General features: G+C 66.4%; 2 protein-coding genes across 3 annotated transcripts; one reads left to right on the forward strand and one right to left on the reverse strand.

Moving 5' to 3' along the window:
• The first annotated feature begins 289 nt into the window (after positions 1-289).
• CPLX2 (complexin 2) lies at positions 290-15,492 on the forward strand. The gene is made up of 5 exons (XM_062587328.1): positions 290-366; positions 5,833-5,931; positions 12,962-13,073; positions 13,600-13,775; positions 13,972-15,492. The coding sequence occupies exons 3-5, from the start codon at positions 13,043-13,045 to the stop codon at positions 14,167-14,169; spliced, it is 405 nt and encodes a 134-aa protein (XP_062443312.1). The 5' UTR covers positions 290-366; positions 5,833-5,931; positions 12,962-13,042; the 3' UTR covers positions 14,170-15,492.
• Positions 15,493-17,605: 2,113 nt separating this feature from the next.
• Positions 17,606-20,416, reverse strand: THOC3 (THO complex subunit 3). 2 transcript variants are annotated; one of them, XM_062587234.1, is made up of 6 exons: positions 20,190-20,413; positions 19,903-20,059; positions 18,935-19,139; positions 18,420-18,581; positions 18,229-18,329; positions 17,606-17,890 (listed from the first exon to the last, which is right to left on the reverse strand). In XM_062587234.1, exons 1-6 carry the CDS (start codon positions 20,370-20,372, stop codon positions 17,727-17,729), a joined length of 972 nt encoding a protein of 323 aa, XP_062443218.1. In that variant the 5' UTR covers positions 20,373-20,413; the 3' UTR covers positions 17,606-17,726. The 2 variants fall into 2 exon arrangements, with proteins under 2 accessions (XP_062443218.1, XP_062443219.1); XM_062587235.1 differs by lacking the exon at positions 18,229-18,329 and having other exon boundaries at positions 17,715-17,890; positions 20,190-20,416.
• Between the last annotated feature and the right edge of the window lie 10 nt (positions 20,417-20,426).

Here is a 20,426-nt window from a genome sequence, read left to right on the forward strand (position 1 = left end):
TGGGGGACGGGGCCAGGTACCGGCCAGGAGGAATGGCCGGGCCCCGGGGCAGGGGGGGGGGATCACAACACCCGCCAGGTGCAGGGGGGTAATTGCCAGGTAGCGAGCGGGGCAGGCACCGGGGCGGGAGGGGGACGGCGGGCCGGGCCGGGCCGGGCCGGGCCGGGCCAGGGGCGGGCGCGGGGCCGGCCCCGCCCGGAGGCCGTGCGGCGGAGGGGGAGCCAGCACCGGGGCCCCCCCGCCGTTACGGCTCCCGCCTCCCTTCCGGCGGCGGCTGCTTCCCTGCGCCGGGGGCGGACGGGCGGAGCGGAGCGGAGCCGCGCCGAGCCGAGCCGCGCCGAGCCGCGCCGCGCCAAGCCGAGCCAGGTGGGTGCGGGGCCGGGCCGAGCCGGGCCGGGGGCGGGCTCGCCGTGCCGCAGAGCCCGGGGGGGCCGGGCCCGGCGGGCGGGCACGGGCACGGGCGCGGGCACCGGCCCGCCGTGCCTCCCGGGGCTGCCGCCTTATGTAACGGGGCGGCGGCCGCGGGGCTGCGGGCTGCGGCATGCGGGCTGCGGGCTGCAGGGGCGGCTGCAGCGCTGAGCGCTGCCTCCCCGGCTGCCCCCGGCAGGTCGGAGGCCGGGGATGGCTGCGTCCCTCCCGGGCTCTGCCCTGGGGCTCCCCTCTCGCTACTTGGCCATCGCTTGGTGGGGGGGTTCTCCTGGGCGGGGAGGAGGCAGCCTGGGCCCCCCACCAGCCCCAGCTTGCACTCGGCGGTGGCCCCCTCGCAGCCCTCTGCGCTGAGGAGCCAGGTACCCTGCCGTGCTCTTCCCGCTCCTTCCCATTGCCCTGCCTCCCTCAACCATCCATCCATCCATCTTTAGCGATGCCAGGCCACTCGTGGACCATCCCCACCGTCCCATCTCTCCATGGTCCTCTAATCCCCCGGGCTCTAGCCCCTCTCCCCACTGCACTGGGCCTTTGTGGTCTCTCGGGTCCCGTTGAGGGGCTCCAGCCCCTCTCGCTGCCGTGCCTGCAGCCCATGGGGCAGGTGGCCTGCTTTGAGCCAGGCCTGGCGGCACACCGCCGTAGCAAAGCCACCCACATGGCACGAGCATGACCAGCAGCCGCTGCCCGAGGCAGTCAGCGTGGTGACTCACAGCGGCAAAGCAGGGCTTGGACCTTTGCTCATGAAAGAGCTGAGCTGCTTTGTGCACCTAGCTGGACTCTGGAGGTGGTGGCAGCCGCTGGCTGAGGTCGGTGAAGGAGCCTGAGCAATCCGAGTCAGGTGGAGGTCCCGGGACTGGCAAACGGATGAAAGCAATGGCTGGATCAATGCTGAGGGATCAGAGAGGTGTTTGTGCTGCAGGACCGGCCCTTGTCCCCCGCTGAGGCTGCAGGGCCCTGGGACAAGCCCGAGGGGCCCTTGCACGAGCTCCAGCATGGCCAGGAGAAACAGGGCGCTCTACCCAGGGCCGCAGCTGGTGGCTCCGCTGCTGGCATATCAGCACTGCGTGTTCCTGGGGAAACCGGGGAGAGCTCAGCTGCGATGAACCGACACAGAAAAATGTCTCGATGCCTCCCTTGGCTGTGGGCTGAGTGTTTGTTTCTTCGATTGCCTTGCGCGATAACATTAGTATTGAAATGACCCCAACTAGACAGAGCTATTAACACCTCGCAGAGCTGGAGGATGATTGCGGTTCGCACCTTAGCTCTTCCCCGTGTTTCTGTAGCAGCCTGCTGCCAGGCGGAGTGAGCCAGGCCCCGTCCTGCCTTATCTGGGAAAGGAGGGAAGCCTCATTGCATTTCCAATCACGATTTTAGCACCAGAGCTGCGAAGTTCCAGCTGAGGTCAGGTGCAAAGTGTCTGTCTGGGGAGAAGCCGTCCACGGAAGAGCTGGTGCCGCCGGGAGCTGCAGCTCGCAGCTGGGCACCGACGTCCCTGCGCGCGCACCAGCTCTCGAAGCGCAGGCCAGGAGGCCCAGCGGGTGGCTCGCGGGTGGGCGCAGTCACCGCAGCCGCTGGCTTTCGCCCCGGCGAGGAGCTTCAGTGCTTGGGCATCGCGCGCTCTCCTGACAGCCAGGAGCTCCCCTCGGCAGGGCTTGTGCAGCTCCGGGGCTCCCCAGCCGGGCTCTCCGGAGGCAGCAAGTCCTGGCCGTGCCGCGGCACGCAGCACGGCTCCAGAGCAGGACCGCGCTAACGGCCGGAGGATCCATCTCCTTGTCTGCAGCCTGGGTTTATTCCTGGCCAGACCTTCCCATTTGTTCTTATGCCAGCATCATCCTCGAGTTTAAACGCGCCTTCTCCCTCCCTGGTGTTTACTCGCCTGGTGTATTTATAGAGAGCAATCAGGCCTGCTCAGCCAGGGTAAACAAGCGGCGCTCCCGCGGGCGCTCTCGCGTGAGCGCTCCTTCCGCCCGCGTCCCGGGAGCTTTCCCCCCGCCTTCGCCAGCTCCGTGGGGCGCTCCCGACCGCGGAGGCCTGGGCAGCGCGCCTCTCCCGCCACGGGCGCTCTGGCGTTCTGCTGGTCCAGCTGGTGCCCCACTGGGACGTGCCCGGTTGCCTTTTCCATGCTGTTCTGTCCCGCAGGTGCCTGGTGCTCTTGTATGCAGCCAGTCGGCCCAGGTCTTTCCCCTCCTCAGCTGTTTCCTGCAGCTTTCTGGTGAAATACTCGCAAAATGCTCAGAAACATCATTCATCTTAGTCAAATGACAGCGCCCAGGGCCTGTCCCGGCTGGGCTGGCAGCATGAGCTTTCGAGGGAAAAAACGCTCTGAGCAGCACCGCAGGTCCCAGCCTGGGACCGGCGGGAAGCGATCGGGAGGCTGGCGCGACGGCTCCACGGAGGTTTGCTTTTCCCAGCAGTGCTGAGTCGCTGCTGCTGATGCCTCTCCGTTGAGCACCCTGGGCTGGCCTGGCCCCGCCGCCCGCTCTGGTGGTGTGCGCAGCTCGGGAGCGAGCCCCGGCCTGGTACGTCGCAGCTGTGAAATATCCGCGCAGGTTAGCCTTTCCCTGCAGGCTGCCGCACCCCGCGGGAGAGCAGGGCCGCGGCTCCGCACCCGGGAAGGCAGCTGCAGATCCGTCCTGACCCGCTGCCCTGCCGCTCGCTGCCTGGGAGCCCTCGACAGGGCCCAGACCTCGGCTCTTGTCCGCCGTGGGTGCTGGTGGCCCCAAAGCTCTTAGGCTAATGTGTCTGAGCGGCTCCTTGCCTTGGCTGGCACGTCCCCTCGCTGCCGAGCCCAGAGCTCTAGCCTGGCTGCAGGACAAAGCGTGGAGGCTGCGGTGCTCTGGGGCTGCTGGGCACGGCGTGACACCCCGAGCCTTTCGTGTCCCAGCACAGATAGACAGGATGGCGCATAACAGGCCTTCAGAAGCATGCTGAGATGTGGTCCAGAGCCTCCTGCCCCATGCACGCTGCTCCCTCCCTTCCCCAGCCGGCCAACCTAGCTGACTGAAATACAGGAATTTCACCAGCTGGACAAAGTCAGCTGAAAAAATAGGGGGGCACAAGCAGGAGTTGCCAAAGTGGAAGAAAGCTGTGCATTCGTTCGTGGACTCATCTCAGGCATTAACCTTTCCCTGGACACTGCATCCAGATCCTTCAGCTGGATAAGATCACCCTGCTGGTGGGTGCTGCCTTCCCAGAGAGCGGGGTGCCAGAGCTGGGGCACGTCCTGGCACAGGCCAGCCCGCTCTGCTCTTTCGGGTGCTCTTTACGTGGTCTCTGCTTTTGGCAGCTGGTTGCCAGGACAGACAGATCGCTGGCGTGAGCGGGAGCAGTTATCCCCATGAACCGGCCGGGTGAGGCGCCTCTTTGGGCTAACAGCCGGCCCTGCCCGTCGCAACGGCCGGGAAAAACACTTCCATCTGGCCCAGAAAAAAATAATGTCGTGCCGATGCTACGCTCACGGCAGGACCCAGAGCAGCATCTCGAGGACCCTCTGCATCTTCTCACATTGCGGGTGCACCCAGGCAGGGCATCCCTCCTGCTCTTCCCACGCTCCAGCCTTTCAGGGAAGGCAAAGGGCAGGTTTACACCCTAGGAAGTCTCCGGCAGAGCGGGGCAAGGTCCTGCCCAGCCCAGCTCCCCCCCCACGGCGCCAGGCTGTGGGTAGGAATCGGCCCCCCCAGCCACGCATCCTCGCCGTGCCGCTGCAGCCCATCCTACACCGCTCTCGCAGCTTCCCGCATCCCGAAGCAGGCAGCAGGCGTCCCCGGCAAAGGTCACCTTCATGCTGCTATTGAGCCCGTTTTAGGCTGAGCTTTTTGATGTATTTCCCAGGGAAACAGCCACCTCTTGGGGGCTCAACGGGGGTCCTGCTGTGGCCCTCTGTCCCTCCCCGTGGTCCCGAGCCCCAGCAGACCGCAGGGTGCCCGCAGCAGCCGCCTGGGCTGCGATCGGCTGCCCATCCCCTGCGGGATGGGGGCTCCTGGGGCCCGTCCCCACGCCGGCGCCACGGGGCCGCGCATGGTGCCAGGGGCTGGCTGCCAGCACCGTGATTCATCCTTGCAAAAGCTCAGCACCAGGGCACAGGCTGCTCCCTCCCCAAATCCAGCACTGCACCAGCCGGGCTAATGTTGTCTCCTGCCTCCGGGACCGGGACAGCTCTTCCCAGCTTTCTAAAGCTTTTAAAAATGCAGCCACCATCCATTAGAGCCCGTGCGCCTCCAGTGTCGCTGTTTAATTGTGTTTTGCCCTGGCTCCCCTGGGTCATTTGTTTATCTCCAGTTTGCCAAGCCCTCCCTCCTTCCCCGCGGTGGTGGCAAAGAGTTTGTCGCAAGTTAGGATGGATTTGTGGCTTCCCCAGGCTCCTCCTTCGCCCAGGAAGCACCCCTGCAGCAGCCGCGCTCCCGGAGGGGCTGTTCACGGGCCCCTTTCAGGTTTTTAGAGTAGCTAAAGGCCAGCGCTGGCCCCGGGGGCTGCTCACACGGGGAAGGTGGTGGTGGGAATGGCCGGGAGATTCCCGGGACAAGTGATGCTCCCAGGACGAGAAGGCAGCTCTGGATCAGCCTTGGCATCAGCCACCAGTATAATACCTGCCCAGAGCCAGCTTGCAGAGCCCAGGGGTCTTCGAAGAGCCCAGGTAGCATCCCCCACGTCTCCCCGAGCTTGTCAGGAGTATTTCCAGGGCATTCGGGAAAGGGACAAGGAAAAAAGCCATAAAAAGAAGCTTCCTGAAGTTCAGCTGAAGTTGGAAAGAAGGAAAAGGCTTTCTTGACTTGCAAAGACTTTGCAAGGGCTTTTGTTTACCTGTTTGTTTTAACTTGCAATTATGTTCTCTAAAAAAGAAATTCATCACTTGAAAGCTGAGCAATGCAGAGTTAATATGAAATTTTAAAACCCTCCAAGAGTTGAGAGCCCTGTAAATATTTAATGAAAGCATCCAAACTGCCGTGTGCGTGCGGAGACGGCCGGGAGACCTCGGCCAGCAGCCGAGGTGCCGTTGTCCCCGGCCTCCTCCCGGAGGCTGCCGTGCCGGCCCCGCCGGGCTCCCATCTGTGCGGGCTTTGGCAGCGCCTCGCTCCGGGCCCGGGGCGCCGGCGGGGGCAGCACGGACCCCTCCTGGGGCAGGGGGGGAGAGGGCAGCAGCCCTCCGTGGTCCGTGTCTCTTTAGCATCTTGTTAAGTCAATGCAATTAGCTGCTCCTTCACCTATTCTCGCGCAGGCCGGATAAACCCGTGGACGGTCGTCGTGGCCCCGCGCGCCCCGGCCAGCTTGGCTGCTCTCGCTCCGCTTCGTCCCTCTCCGCCTTGTCCCGGGGCCCCAAGGTGGACCCAGCGCGGCGTGCTGCGGAGCAGCCAGGCTCGGGCAGCGGCTGCGCGGGCACTAACCCTGCCGCCGGCCTGTCTCCCGCAGGGACCCACGCTCCCTGAGATGCCCAGCCGCCCCGCCAGGCTCTCACCCCGCTGCCTTAGGCGCTGAAGCCAGCGGACGCTCGGCGCTGCACGCACCAAGGTAGGCAGCGCCGGGCCGGGGCTCCCCGCGCCGCCGGGGGACGCCCGGGGGGTCGCGGCGCCGGGGGAGCCACGCTGGGGGGGTGCTGCGGGAGCCGGGCAGTGGTTCAGATGTGCTCCTCTGGGCAGATTTGGGGCACAGTCCGGCCTGAGCGTGGGGCCACGCCAGGATTTTTACCTCTGCAGGCCCCCAGGTGGGAAGGGTCTGTGCCAAACCCCATGGAAAACAGACCCGAGTCGTCTTCTGGCCGGAGCCCCAGCAGCTCTTGCAGAGGTGCCGGCATCGTGGTCTTCAGCCGGCTTCATCATCCAGAGTTTGGGGCATCTTGGCTCATGCACCCCCTCTCCGGCAGGCTGTGCTCCCCTGGGGAGATGGGGCTCTTCCCAGGCTGGGCTGGGAGGCTGGGAGCAGGGTCAGCTGTTACTGGTGTCCCCCATGCACTGTCCATCCCCACCTCGGTCTCCAGGCACCCAATTCCCATCGCAACATCAAGCCCGTGAAAGGGGCTGTGGGGGCCCTCGGGCATCCGCTCCCAGCACCGTCCCGACTGTGGCTGGTGCGCGCGTGGGCCCCCCACCATGGCCGTGGGCACCTCGAGCGGGATGCGCGTGGGCCGGCTGCTTGCCCAAGAGCAGTCGCGGGGGCCACGGCGAGGATGGGGCGGCAGCGCCGGGGCGCGGGGGCTCCCCGCGGAGCTGCGCGGGCGGGCGGGCGCGCCTGCCTTCGGTGCTGACGGGGTGCGCTCCGCGCGAGCGCGCCTCTGTACACGGCGCTGGGGATGTAAATGCTATAAGTACCTGCTGTGTGGGCAGCAGAAAGCAGCGTAGGTGATAGCACCACGGCTCGGTGCACGGTGGCTTTTTATGGGGAGCTGGAACTCATCCCGCGTTGGGTGGAGGGGGGGAAGAGGCTGCAGGAATAACCGGCGGGGTCGTAAACCCCGCAGGGGAATGAGCCGTACCTGCAGCGAGCCTAAATCTTCCGCCCGAGCCTGCGGAGAGGAGCCGCTGCTCCCGCGAGCCGCCCCGTGGGCAGCCGGGCCGGGAGGAGCGGCGCGGGGCCGCAGCGGCTCTGTTTAACGATGCGTGGCGCGGAGGCAGCGCGAGGCACGCGGCCGGGCAGCCGCCTCCGCAGCGCTCGGCCGCCAGGCTCCCCTGCCGCCGCCGCCGCCGCCCGGGGCGCAGCGGGCACGCGGCCGCCCCGGGCCCTGCACGGCCCCCGCAGCGGCGGCCAGGCCCCAGCGCAGGCCGCGCAGGCAGGGCTCCCCGTCGCAGGGCACGGGGCAGAGGTGGCAAAGCCGAACTGCAGCTCGGGACGAGCCGGGCGCCCGCTCAGGCACCACTTTACAAGCAGCTCTTGCAAACAGCCCCCCACCCCGCCCTCCACCCCCCGGGGCACGCGCGCATCCCTAATTGCATGCAGTGCCACGATCCGGCCCCGCCGACCATCTGGCACGGCGTCTCCGCGCCACCTACAACCTGGCCCACGCTGTGCCCCGGCAGCAGGGAGCCGGGCAGCGCCGGAGCCGCCAGCGCCCGCCGCGGGCCCTGGGGACAGGCAGAGGGGCTGTGGGTGCTCAGCGCGGCCACCCGCCCCGGGGCGCCGGAGCCTGGCGAGTGGGGCACAGGCGGGTCCGTGCTAGCAATGCCCGGGGGCCCCGCAGTAGCAATGCCGACGGGTCCACGATAGCGGTGCAGACGGGTCCGCGACAGCGGTGCTGCCACGCCGTTGCAACAGCGATGCGGAGGAGCAGGAAAAGCCGCAGCCGTCGGCACAGGGCCCCTGTGGTTGCGCTTCGCTGTCGCGGCACGGGGCCGGCCGGCCGGGAGGCTCCGCGCTCCTGCGAGCGAAGCCCGCTGCTAGGCAGACACCGGCATGTTCCCCCAGGGCCTGATCCTGCTGCTTTGCCCCAGGAAGGAGGGTGCACGTGTGTTACGCACGGTCCGTACACGTACCCGTGATGCCTGTGCGTCGGGGCAGCGCCAGGCCAGGAGAGCAAGGCCCCCCCCTCCTCCTCCGCTTCCCAGCTCCTCCGCAAGCCAGGGAAATGGCACTTGCTCGCAGAGCTGCTCGCCCGAGCAGAGCCCGACCAGAAATCAATGCCAGGGGCCGAGGGGAGCGCGGCCAGGCTGTGCGGGTGACTCAGCCCGCCGGCCCCGCAGTGCTGATCCCCAGGAGCTGCTGGTCGCTGATTTTTAAAATGAAGCGCTGGCTCGTATCGGGGACGGCGTTTCGCCCGGCGCGGGGAGGGCAGGGCAAGGTTATTCCCTCTCAGTGATGCTGCAGGAGTTGCTGGGGGGCGGGGGTGGATTTGGCCCGTTGCTGGTCCCACAAGCTGGCGCGTCCCAGGGGCGCTTTCAGCGTCCCCGCGTCGCGCGGGCTGGGAAGGCGTCCGCAGTGCCACCGCAGCAGGGACCCCCCGGCTGCCCCCTAGCCTCGCGCGGTGCCGCCCGCGGGAGGGCCGGCAGCGGTGGCCGGGGCTGGCAGCTTCCGTGCGGCTCCGCCGTGACCTGGCCGTGCCCGGCTGCGGTGCGTGGGGGGGGGGGTCCGGCTGCGGCTCGCCTCCCGGCCCCGTCGCCACCGCTGCCGGGGGCCGGCCCCGGGAGGGATGCTCTTTGGAGGCTGCAGCTGCTGCGTATTTTGTGCTGCCTCTTCCCCTTCTCCTCGCTGCTGTTTTTGTTTTGTTTAAGAGGCTGGGTTACGAATTTTAAACAGGCTCCTGAAAAACCCAATTACCTCCAGAAGACAACCTGATAAAAGCCGCCTAAGTGGCACTGTGGAAATCGCCTTGTGCAGCAGCCGAGGGAAAACCAACATAACAAAGCCTTTGGAAATGAAGTTAACCACTTTTAATCCCTTGGGGAGATGAGGAGGGCCAATAATTATTTTCTGCAAAGGTTAGAGGAGGGGAGGAATAAATAAAATAATTGTCCTGTGCTAATGGGCAGCAGCAGGCCCGGGCAGCTGTGGTGCAGCAGGGATGGGTGCAGGCGCTCAGGCACGAGGTTCCCACAGGCTGAGCCCAGCCTGGCTCCACCTGGCAGCTTTGCCCATGGGTGCTGGGACCTTGCAGGGTCCCTACACGGGGTGCAGCATGTGAGGGCAATAGCGGGGTGCAGGGCTGGCGGCGCAGCTTGGGGCATCACTGCTGTGGAGAACTGCCCCCCCGCCCCTGGCCGGTGTGCCGGGTGATGCTGCAGCCGCAGCCAGCCCCGTGCCCGTTCCCCGCGCACCAGCGGGAGCAGAGCGAAGCGCTGCCAGGGCCTTGGCGCCGGCGCCGGCTCCATCCCGAGCCGGCACGGAGGCAACCTGCAGGACTTGGCAGCGCTGGGCACTTCCTCCTCCATCTGGCCACGGTGCTGCCCCCCCCTCCTCTCCCTTCCCGGCTCCACGCAGGCACCCGTGAGTCACGCCGCCCCGGGACTGCTGCTGCCGGGCCGCAGAGCAGAGCCAGGCCAGCCCTGGCACACCGAGCCGTGCCCGTGCCAGGCCTTGGGACCATCTTCCAAGCACGCCGGAGCCAGCAACAGAGCTCGGCTCTGGGACGGCCCCTCCTGCGCTGCGCTCCTCGTCCCGGGAGCCTCTGCAGGGAGTTCAGGGAGAGGCGGAGCGGAGGCAAAGGTGGGCGCCCGGGGCTGGGTCGGACCCCCCCCCCAGCTGTCCCACGGGGCAGAGCTGGGCGCCTGCCAGCCCGCCTGCTGCGGTTGCTTTGCCGGCACCGACAGCTGGAGCGCCGGGGCGGTTGGCCGCGGCTCGCCTGAGCCTCGTGCTTCTCGCAGCAGCAGGAGCGGGGGCCGCGCGCGCGGCGGGGCTGCGTCGCCCACCTCCCGCCCGGGCACCCCGCCGTGGGGTCCCGCGCTTGGGGACAGCGCTCCCGAGCACGCGCCGGCCACCAGGCCCCCCACGAGGGCTGGCCACGCTCCGCCGCTGGGCTCCAGCACGCGGCATGGCCCTCCTGGCCTCGCCGCAGCTCATACGGGGACCAGACCCCGGGCACGCTGGAAGCTACTGGGGGAGGATGCGCTTAATGAGCCAAGGCATCTCCAAAGATTGAAAGACTGGAGGACCCATCCCAGGAACAAAAGGAGGCGTTTGTCAGGCGCTGAGCGACGGGCTCGTTAATTCCTCCTGGCTGTCACACTTATCTGTAATGAATTTGCGCTCCGCTGTATTATTTTTAATACAATAGGAACGGTGCCGCCCGCCCACCGCCCGGCTGCCGGGAGCGCTGACGTCAGCGCCCGGAGCGGGGCTGCCGCAGGACGGACGGATGCTCGGACGGGACGAGCCCGCACGGCACCCAGGCGACCGGGCCCCAAGGGCCCGACAAGGGCGTTAGGAGCCCGGCTGGGGGCACGGGCAGGAATAATTTTTTTCATAGAAGTGGAAAATTTAGTTGTTGGTACATAGCAAGGTGGAAGGAAGCTGAGCCCCGGAGGGCTCAGGCCTGATGGAGATGGGTTGTGCCCGGGGGGGGGGTTATTTGGGGAGGCATGAAGAGGGGCTGAGTGTCCTCACTGCGCTTTTCCCTGTGCCAAGACTCATCCTTGGCAGCGGCTGTGAATTTGGGCAGGAGCTGGCGCTGGAGAGCGCACGCGAGGTTCTGCTTGAGCCGTGTCCCCTGCTGAGCTCGGGGGCTTGCCCACGCGTGTCACGGCTCCCGGGCGCCCTGCCGGCCCCGCACCGCTCCTGCTGCCGGCCCTGCACGGAGCTGGGGGGGGGGGTCTGTGCATGCGGCTGAGGTCAGTCCCACTCCCCTTAGCTCCCCACAGCTTCCACCCCGTGCACAGGGGTCTCCAACACAGCCCCCCACCCAGGCCCCTCTGGCACCTTTCCCAGCTGGAGCTAGAGTCTCCCAACAGGCTGGTGCTCCCAGAGCTTTGGGATTAAATAATAGGCATCGCCGCGGGCTCGGCGGAGGCCCCCACACCCCCCCCCCCCCCCGGAGGGGCAGCACCGAAAATGCAAGGCTGTAGCCTCTAAACGGCAGCCAGCGGAGCCGGGGCCGAGGCCGTTCGCCAGGCGCTGCGATAGCTCCCGCGGCCGGCGCTGCACCCCCGCGGCGGTGCGAGCAGCCCGGCCGGGCGCGGGGGGGGGCCCGGCTCCGGCCCGGGCCGGGCCCGGCGCCCAGCGGCCGGGAGGGGCTCCGGGGACACGGGCGCAGGTCGGGCCGCGGAGCCCCGCGCTGCCGGGGCCGGTCGGTGCCTCGTCTCTAATTGCCGTCGAGGTGAATCATTAACCGGGCGGGAGGCGGCCGCGGCCGGCCGGGGCTCTGCGGGCGCGGGGGGGCGGCGGGGTCGCCCCGGGCGGGCCCGCGCGCGCGTGCCGGGGGCGGGCGGCGGGGCGGGGCGGCGGCGGCGGCGGCGGCGCGGGGCGGAGCGGGGCGGCGCGGCGCGGCGCGGAGCGGAGCGGGCGGCCGCGGTCAGAGCGAGCGGCGGAGCCGGTGAGTGCCGCGCCGCGCCGCGCCGCGCCGGTGCTGAACGGACAGCGCCGCCGCTGCGGGCCCGGCGCGGCCCCGGGGGGGGGGTCCCGTCACCGCGTCCCGGGGCCCCCCGCGTCCCCCCCCCCCTCCGCGTCCCCTCCGGCTCCCCGCGCCCGCTGCGGCCACGGTGTCCTTGTCCCCCCCCCCCCCCCCGTGTCCCTCCGCATCCGCCAGGCTCGCTCCCCCCGCCCCCGCCCTGTACGTCCCCCCGTGTCCCTGCACTGCTCGCTGCCCCCCCCCCCGTCCCGCGTGTCCTCCGTGTCCCTGCGACCCCCCGGTGTCCCCGCGTCCCCTGTGTCCCCGCGCGCCGTTGCCCGCCGTGCGCCCGCGCCCCCCCCCCCCGGCCCCCCTCAGCGCGGGGCCAGGCGGAGCGGGGCCGCGGCGGGGGCAACAAACTTCCCCGCAGAGCTCAGCCCCGGCCCCGGCCCCGGCCCCGCTCCGGCAGGTGCCCAGGGAGCCCCGGGGGCGCACAGGGCCCCGCCAGGGATGCGGCACCCACAGCGTGCATGCACACACACACACACACACACACACACACACACAGAGCCTGCAACCACGCAGAGCGCACAGTCTGCAACCCCCCCCACACACACACACGCAGGGCACCTCACACACAACCTGCAACACCCCCACACGCAGCCTGCAAACCTGCACACGCACACAGAGCACATTAGTCTGCAAAGCCACACATGCACATGCACGCGCACACACACACACAGTGTGCAAACAGCCTTCACACACACACCCCCAAACACACACACAGGGCAAAAACAGTCTGCGAACCCGCATACGCACACGCACAGACACACATCCATAGTCTCCAAACCTGCACACATCACACAAACACACAGTGTGTGCCAAGGCAGCCTGCAACCACCCTGTACATGCATGCACACCCCCCCCAAAACATAGCCTGTGAACCACACACACAGTGTGCAAATACATACAGCACACGCACCGTGCACACAAACGCAGTCTGCAACCCTGCAGAGCATGCACAGACACACATGCACACACACAGCGCATGCAAACAGTCGCAAGCCTGGACCTGCACTGTGCACACGCATGTAGCCTGCAAACCCACAAACCAGCACACACGGAGTGTGCAAACAGATTGCACCCACCCTGCACACACACTCACACACACACACACACGCTCTATCCTGCAAATGCAGTGCCCCTGTGCACTCTTTAGTCCGGTCCCAAACACCTGACTGCAGCCCCAGTGCTTCGCAGGATGAACAGACAGACACAGGGACATGGGGACACACACACACACACACACACACAGACACACACACACGCCACAGGCTACCTACAGCCCCGTCTCCACACTGCTGCGCAGCACACGCCTCGGCTCCCTCCGCTCGCCCCAAGCCCGGCAAGGACACGGGCAGGGGACGAGGCGCTGCCCAGGGTCTGCCGGGGACGGACGGGTCTCGCCCAGGAGCCCGCGGCCTCGGCGGGGCACGGTGCAGGTGAGGCTGGTTTCCACCGCCGCCGGGGCGGGCTCGGCGCGCCCAGCCTTGTCCCTCTCTCCCTGCCCAGGTGGCCCCCGGTCGGCGAGCCCGGCGGACGGCGGTGGATGAGCGCTCGGCCCTGGCCTAGCCGCACTCGCGCACCGGCAGCATGGACTTCGTCATGAAGCAGGCGCTGGGCGGTGAGTGCGCGCCCGCGCGCCCGCGGCCGCCCCCCCCGGCAGCGGGGCCGTGGCACGGCGCTGGCGGGGAGCACGGCCCAGAGCAAAGCCCCAGCCAGCCCCCCCCCCCGGTGCCGGGGAGAGACCCGCGGGGCAGGGGGGGGCCGGACCCACAAGGAGAGCCGTGCTCAGCAGAGAGGAGCGGCTGCCGGGGCCCCCGCAGGCTTCCCGGCTCCGAGCTCCAGCAGCGCCTGGCTGGGGAATCCCGGGTTTCCTGTGCTGAGTGGGATTCCCCGGCAGGTCCCCTGGGTGCCAGCTCCAAAGGAGCTGCCGGCATCTCCCCCAGCTGACGCTGAACTAGGGCAGTGCAGGCAGCCCGTGGCTCCGGCGCCTCCGCAGCCGGGCTGCCGCTGGCTCCGGCACGCGCAGCACCCGGGGACGATGCAGGGTGGCCGCGCGCCCTCCCGGCTGCGGCACGCGGGGGCTTTGGCTGCAGCTCCGGGCTGCAGCATCCTCAGGCCCCGGCTGATCGGCCTCTGCTGCGCAGGGGCCACCAAGGATATGGGGAAGATGCTGGGGGGCGAGGAGGAGAAGGACCCCGACGCGCAGAAGAAAGAGGAGGAGAGGCAGGAAGCGCTGCGCCAGCAGGAGGAGGAGCGGAAAGCCAAGCACGCCCGCATGGAGGCCGAGCGGGAGAAGGTCCGGCAGCAGATCCGCGACAAGGTGGGCCCACAGCACCCACGCACCCATCCCCGCTCGCGGCACCCGACTCTGGCCGGGAGGGGGCCGGGACCGGGAGCTGGCATGGCTGGGACTGGCTAGCTGGGGAGGCCGGTGGCCTGAGGCAGCAGTGATGGGCTCGGGGTGCGGCACAGGCAGTGCCCACTGCCTGCGCTGCTGAGGGCCTGTGTCGTCGCAGTACGGGCTGAAGAAGAAGGAGGAAAAGGAGGCTGAGGAGAAAGCGGCGCTGGAGCAGCCATGTGAGGGCAGCCTGACGCGCCCCAAGAAGGCAATCCCGGCAGGCTGTGGGGACGAGGAGGAAGAGGAGGAAGAGAGTATCCTGGACACCGTGCTCAAGTACCTGCCCGGCCCGCTGCAGGATATGTTCAAGAAGTAACAGCACCACCAACCCCGCCATGGGGTGCTGGGGCACGGGCGCCCTTCCCCCCCCCCGCCCCAACTCCTCCATCGTTTCCTCTGGCCCTAGTGGGGGGTCCCTGCACCCCCTCTGCACCACCCTCTCCTTGACCAGACCCCAAAGGCACCCCCATCTCGTCCAGGCAGGGTCCCCCCAGCCACGCTGTGCCAAAGGGGAGCGTCCCTGGCTGGACACGGCGAACCGGGACCAAATGCACTGACACAACCTCACAGCAGGCTGGGGGCACCCCAGACCCTGCGGTGGCTCCCTGCATCCCAGCCCCGTCCTTCTCCCTACACCGCCTCCACCCCGCCCTCCCACGCACCCCGGGGGGGGGGCGCCGGCAGGCCGCGGCGGCTCCGCTCGCCTGCCCGCGTCCCCAGCACTGCCACCCCCAGCCCCATCCTGCCCTGGGCCGCCCCCAAAGCACAAAGCCAGGCGCCCTGCCCGCAGCTCCCCAGCCCCCGCTCCCTGGGCACGGGGGTCCCCCAGGGCTGCCCAGTGTGTCCCAGCATCGGGGGGTTGGAGGGGACCCCCTCCCCGCATCTCTGGCCCCATAGTTAAAGCCATATCAGTTAGACTGCAATACTTCAGCACCGGGAGGAGCTGGCGCCGCGCTCCGCCAACCGTGTACAAAGGCGCGTGCGGGGCAGGGACCCCCCTGCCTCGTCCCCCCTGCCCTGTCCCCGCTGTCCCCACCGCTCGCTCGTCCGTGTCTCGGCCCCGCTGGCCCCTGTTCTCGCATTAGTGTCTCCGTGCCAGGGTGCGCCCCGTTGCTCCATGCGTCCTCGTGTTCGCTGCTCACGCCTCCACCCCGCGCCCCGCTGTCCCCGGGGCCCCCCGCAGCGCTGAGCCGAGCGCCCTGCGCTGCCCTGCCGGGGCCCCGGCCCGGGTGGGGACCCCGCTCTGCCCCGTGCCCACGGGCTGCAATAAACCCAGCGCAGAGCCGAGGGCTGCCGAGCCAGTCCCCGGCTGCCTGCAGGCAGCCGACAGGCTGGGAGCACCCGGCTGCCTCCCCCAGACGCTGGACGCACGGTTCTCCCGGGCCTGGGAACGGACCCCCCGGGCAGGGTGGCCCGGGCACGTCCCCGCACCCCAACAGGGGGACACGGGGGGCACGCCATCGCCTCCGAACTGTCCCTTGCCCCACCGTGCTCCCTCGCCCCTGTGCTTCCTCCGCCACAGCCCCGCAGCCGCTCACCCTGGCCCTCCCCAGGAGGCAGGGGGTGGCGCGGCGCGGGGCCCCGCAGACATGCCGTGACCATCCTGCTCGAACTAGTCTTTGACAAACTAATAAAATAAAGGGATTTGTACATTGCTCCGGCCTTCGCTCAGCCATTGCTTCCCTGGGGCCCTGCACCATCTGCCCCACCCTGCAGCATCTCGGGCTGAGACCTGGCAGCTCATCACAGTGCTAGAGGCCACAGGCCACAGTGACAGCACCCAAGCCGGGCCCCATGGCTGGCCACAGACAAGGGGCAAGGCCCCACAGGGCTCTTGGAGCTCTGCTGTTAACCCAAGTGCCTCCTGCACCCCCGTATGCACCCCAGAGGAACCCTCGCTGGGGCTAGGGCAGGGGACAAGGTCAAAGGCAGCTGGTTCTGGGGTGCCCCAGTGCCAAAAGACCCATGGGTACAGCAAGGCAGCTTTTGCCCCTTCCCCACTGACCGTGGGGCTCCCCCCACAGAATGACTGAGGACACCTGTGGGGTAAAAGGACTCCTCTTTTTTTGAGGGGGTAGAAGATCCACAACCCCCTCAGCTCTGAAGATTTGTTCTGAACGGCCTCTGCTCTGACTGATTTGCCATCGTTTAACAGCAAAAAGCTCAGCTGTTACCCAGGCGGCATCAGCAGAGCAGTCACCTGGAAAAGTCTCTGTCAGAAGAAAATATTATGCTAGGAAATGATAGAGATCTTGCAGGCAAGGTCTCCATCGCAGCCGGGCTGCACCAGCACCTCCTCTCTGGTGCCCTGCTCCCTGGACCCAGCCTGCTGGGGCCAGACATAAGCCCTAGTGCTCACCATGGGGAGAGGGGCTGGGGGAGGCACTAGAGCACCCACTCCCCACGGCATGCCAGCCCACAGCGGTCCCACGCGCTCCTTGTCGCCTCAGGCCAGCCAACCTGCTCTGGAAGGGCACAGGGGAGCAGAGCAGGGAGCGGAGCCAGGGCAGCGGCACCGCTCGTGCCCGGCTGCACCAGAGGGAACTGCCTGTGGCTGACAGCAGCCAGGCTCTGCTCGAGCCTGTGCCCTGTCCGGAGGGCATAGGGCAGCTAAGCCGCGGGATACTGCACCAGCCCAGCCCACGCTCAAGCCCTGGAGCACCCACGAGAGCTACGGGCTTCGATAGCGCCCATGGGAGCGGGCGATGTGCTCCCTGGGACAGCACAGCCTGCCCGGGCCTGGAGAGGGCACGAGATAGGGCTCTGCCCCACGGCACAGGGCTGGGGCACAGGTAAAGCGGGCATCTGCTAGCGGAACGGCAGCGCTGCTCGTGCCAGGCCACGCAGGACGCTGCGAGGCCCGGCAGAGCCAGAGCCGGGGGGTTCGTCCCGGTCCCCATCCCCATCCCCGCACCCCCTCCCCAGTGTGGGGCGCAGCGCCCCCTGGTGGGGTCACAGCACCCGCCGAGCTGGGGAGAGGGGCAGCCCGCGGGGACAAGGCGGACAGCCCGTCACCACAGACCCCTCTGCCGCGGCCCTGCCGAGAGCTCCTCTCCGCGGAGCAAAGCCCGCCTGTGCGAAAGCACGGGAGCCGGGGAAGGGGCAGGAGCTCACAGCAGAGCAGTCCAGCGGCCCTCCTCCTTCCCCACCGTCTGGCCACCCCACGTCAACAGACCTGCGCCCACGCGACAGCCACAGGCACCTTTGTTACACAAGGGAATTTATCAAAATTAGAAAAGCAACCACACATTAAAAAAAAAGTCATTCTCCCACCCCGCACCCCCTAGACAGCATCCTCCAACTCACAGCCCCATCACGTTGCCCTTCCGCTGCTCCAGTGCAGGAAGGTACAAGAGATGTCTGCAGGGGAAGGGGTAAGCTGCAGCTACAGTTAGCTGTGCTCCCAGAGCTGCCCTCGCCAGGGCGCCCCAGGGGAAGAGAGAAGGGGATGGTCATGTAACCTATCCCTGCTAGGAAGTCTGACCACAGCAGCCTGCACTCAGCTGCCCTAGAGCTGAGCGCCAACCCAGGAGAGGCCCCTCAGCAAGGGCCTTCGGTGACAGACCTTCTCTGGCCACTTGCCTTTGCAATGGGCCCTCCGCTCCCCTGAGACAGCGCAGGAGACTGCCCCGAGACCAGGAGGGGAGCTCTGCCAGCGTCCCCCACCATCCTCATCAGCACACGGGCACTTTTTACAAATGATCCTTAGAGCAGGATGCAGAGCTTGAGCCAAGGACCACCATACTGCCAAGCAGGTAAGGAAAGGACCGATCTCCTTCCCCTGTCCTACGTTAATTAAGCACTCTCCGATCCCCGACAGCAGGGAATTGTTGCCTCTCCTGGTGGTCTACCCCGCCGCCTGCTGCAGTTCCATTAGGAGTCGTTGGGCAGCCCGAAGAGCTTGACAGTGCCTGCCTCCCGGCTGCTGTCATATTTGCCATCTTTGTCGTCACAGGCGAAGGCCAGCAGGGGCCTCTTCGGGTGCCAGGCCACTGTGAAGGTGGGGGACTCGCACTGCACCTCCCAAAGCTTCTCTCCTGCACAGAAGAGGGGCCACATCAGGCTGGAGAGCTTCTGGCCCTCCACTGCACACTGTCCCATAGCACATTCCAGAGCCAAGTACCCACCTCCTCCCTCCCGTGTGGGGCAGGGGAAGTATCAGTGCTGCTTTAGTGCTTTAATCACCCGAACACAAGACATAGACACAGTATCTCTCTAAAACAGGCCAACTACACAGAGGCTCCCCCTCATGGCACTCTGCTATGCCCAGCTATGCTCTTTGCAAGCAGACTCCTCCTCCCAGTGCCCTCCCAGCCCCACCAATGCTTTTCTGTCTGATTTCCTCCTTGCTGTTTCCCCAGTGAGGAACCATTACCTGTCTCCACTTCTGCAATGTCAATGAAGTGATCTTCCGATGCTGATGCCAGCATCTTCCCATCATGGCTAAAACTCAGCGTTCGCACAGGCCAGTCAAGCCTGCAACAGCAGCACCGAGCAGACAGTGAGCAATCTCCCCCGGGGTCATTGGAGAGGGGAAGGAAAAAGGATTAGGGCAGAACTACCTACCTCGAGAAGCACCTCACACACACCAACTCGTCCACATCCCAGAGACTGACTAGCGCATCAGCACTGCCTGTAGCAAAGTACTTCCCCATGGGATCAAACTTGATGCAGATGCAATTTGAAGGATGGGCGTTAATGGACTGAATGGGCTTCAGCTCTGGGTAGCTGTGGAGGTGAAGGGAAAGAGCAGGAAGAAGTGAAAGGAGCAGAGGGCTTGTCTACAAGCAGATGAGGCATAAGGTGTACTGGGATGGTGAGCAAAGCAAACTGGAAACCTTAAGTGCTAGATTAATGAGGCAAAGCATCTGGGTCACTCTCCAAGAAGCCCAGCCCAGAACTGAGGCAACCTCAGCTCCAGGCACTTTCAGTCCATCTCAGGTCTGAGAAATGCTGCGGTGCAGAACCTCAGCCCTGCAAGCAGCAAAGAGACTTGCAGAGTAACGCCTCCCTCAGCTCACAGGGATGCATCGAGGCAGCCAGTCCACCTACCCTTCCTGCCTGCTGCCACGGGCACCTACCTGAGGATATTGATGCAGCCATTCCCATTAGTGAGGAAGAACATGTTGTTATCATTGTTCCAGGAGATCTCATTCACCTCAAACTTGAACTGCTCTTCAGCTTTGGAACGATGCGTCTTGGCATCAATGAAGGTGACAACGTCATCCTTGTTCCCTACTGCAATGGTCTGCCCATCAGGGCTCCAGCAGATGTTTATGTTCTCCCCTAGAGAAAAGAAAGGGCAGCAGGTCCCATTTCCATACAGCAGCCCACAGGACCACAATGAGTTAAGCAGACAAGTGGCTCTTTTTCTCCTGACCCAAGCCCACAGTCTGCTCCACTAACTCTGAACTGCTCCCAAATCTGGGACAATCTGCTGTTCAACACACAAATCCCACTTAGTAGCTGGTTAACATATACACAGAGTTAATGAAAACTAAACTTAACAGAACCACAACTTCAAACTAATGATTGCATCACTGCTCTTTCCAGTTCAATCAAGTTGTGACCACAGAAATGACCAAGTGATCTTCAAGATCCAGAAGCAGCATTGGCCAAAAACAAACACATATGAACGAGTGTAAGAATGGGGTAAGTTGCAGCTATACCATCTTACAGTGCTGTTCCTAGACATATCAAATTGAAATTGGATCCTTCCTCAGCCAGAGATGGTATCTGTGTTAATCAGCCTATTAATTGCTTTCTGAATCCATGTAAGCTTTTAGTTCCACCACGGCTCTCTGTAAACATGCCCTTCCTTGCACCCACAGACTCCAGAGGCAAGCACACCACGACGTTTTAACAACCAGCATCACGTATCAGAGGTTTGTAAGTCACCCTTGTGTTCCCTGCTGCTCCACGCGCCTGCTGGAGCTAGATGAGCACAAGGCAAAGACAAAAGCCATCAGCAAAGATGCCCCAGATCCACCACCCGCAGGGAGGAGGCCGGAAAGCTCTGCCACGGCGTCGAGGTCCCGCCGGGGCCCACCTTTGGTGTTGACGGTGGCGATGCACTTGGTGGTGCGGACGTCCCAGATGCGGATGGTTTTGTCGCCGGACGCCGTGACGAAGAGGTCGGGGTTGCTGGGGTGCCAGCAGAGCTGATCCACGCTGTCCCCGTGGCCGCGGTAGTTGTTCTCCTTCACCTGGAGGCAGAGGGCGGCGGTGGGCCGCGGGGAGGAAGGGAGGGCGCCGCGCTCCCGCCCCGCGGGCCGCTCCCGCCCGGCGGCCCGGCCCGGCCCGCCCCCGCCCGGCGCCGCGGCGCGGCCCGCTCACCAGCCGGTCCTTCTCGAGTACGAAGACGCTGGCGGTCTTGTCGAAGGAGCCGGAGGCGAGGCGGCGTCCGCAGCAGCTCCAGGCCACCGAGTGCACCTTGGCGCCGTGCGCCGGGAACTCGCGGCTCCGCGTGTTGGCGCGGAACAGCTCCTGCATGGCCAGCACGTAGGGCGACGCCGCCATGGCCCCGCCGCGCCGCCGCCGCCGCCGCCGCCGCGCGTGACGCAACTTCCGCCC

This window comes from Rhea pennata, chromosome 14 (genome assembly GCF_028389875.1).
Source record: "Rhea pennata isolate bPtePen1 chromosome 14, bPtePen1.pri, whole genome shotgun sequence".
In the NCBI taxonomy this organism is placed as follows: Eukaryota; Metazoa; Chordata; class Aves; order Rheiformes; family Rheidae; genus Rhea; species Rhea pennata.

Excerpts from the sequence above, each read along its gene's own strand:
- CPLX2 (XM_062587328.1), top strand. The coding sequence starts at position 13,043 with ATGGACTTCGTCATGAAGCAGGCGCTGGGCG. Across the intron at positions 13,074-13,599 it reads CATGAAGCAGGCGCTGGGCG|GGGCCACCAAGGATATGGGG; the intron begins GTGAGTGCGCGC and ends TCTGCTGCGCAG. Across the intron at positions 13,776-13,971 it reads GGCAGCAGATCCGCGACAAG|TACGGGCTGAAGAAGAAGGA; the intron begins GTGGGCCCACAG and ends GTGTCGTCGCAG.
- THOC3 (XM_062587234.1), bottom strand. The coding sequence starts at position 20,372 with ATGGCGGCGTCGCCCTACGTGCTGGCCATGCAGGAGCTGTTCCGCGCC. Across the intron at positions 18,582-18,934 it reads GGCTGCATCAATATCCTCAG|CTACCCAGAGCTGAAGCCCA; the intron begins GTAGGTGCCCGT and ends TCACCTCCACAG. Across the intron at positions 18,330-18,419 it reads TGTGTGAGGTGCTTCTCGAG|GCTTGACTGGCCTGTGCGAA; the intron begins GTAGGTAGTTCT and ends CTGCTGTTGCAG.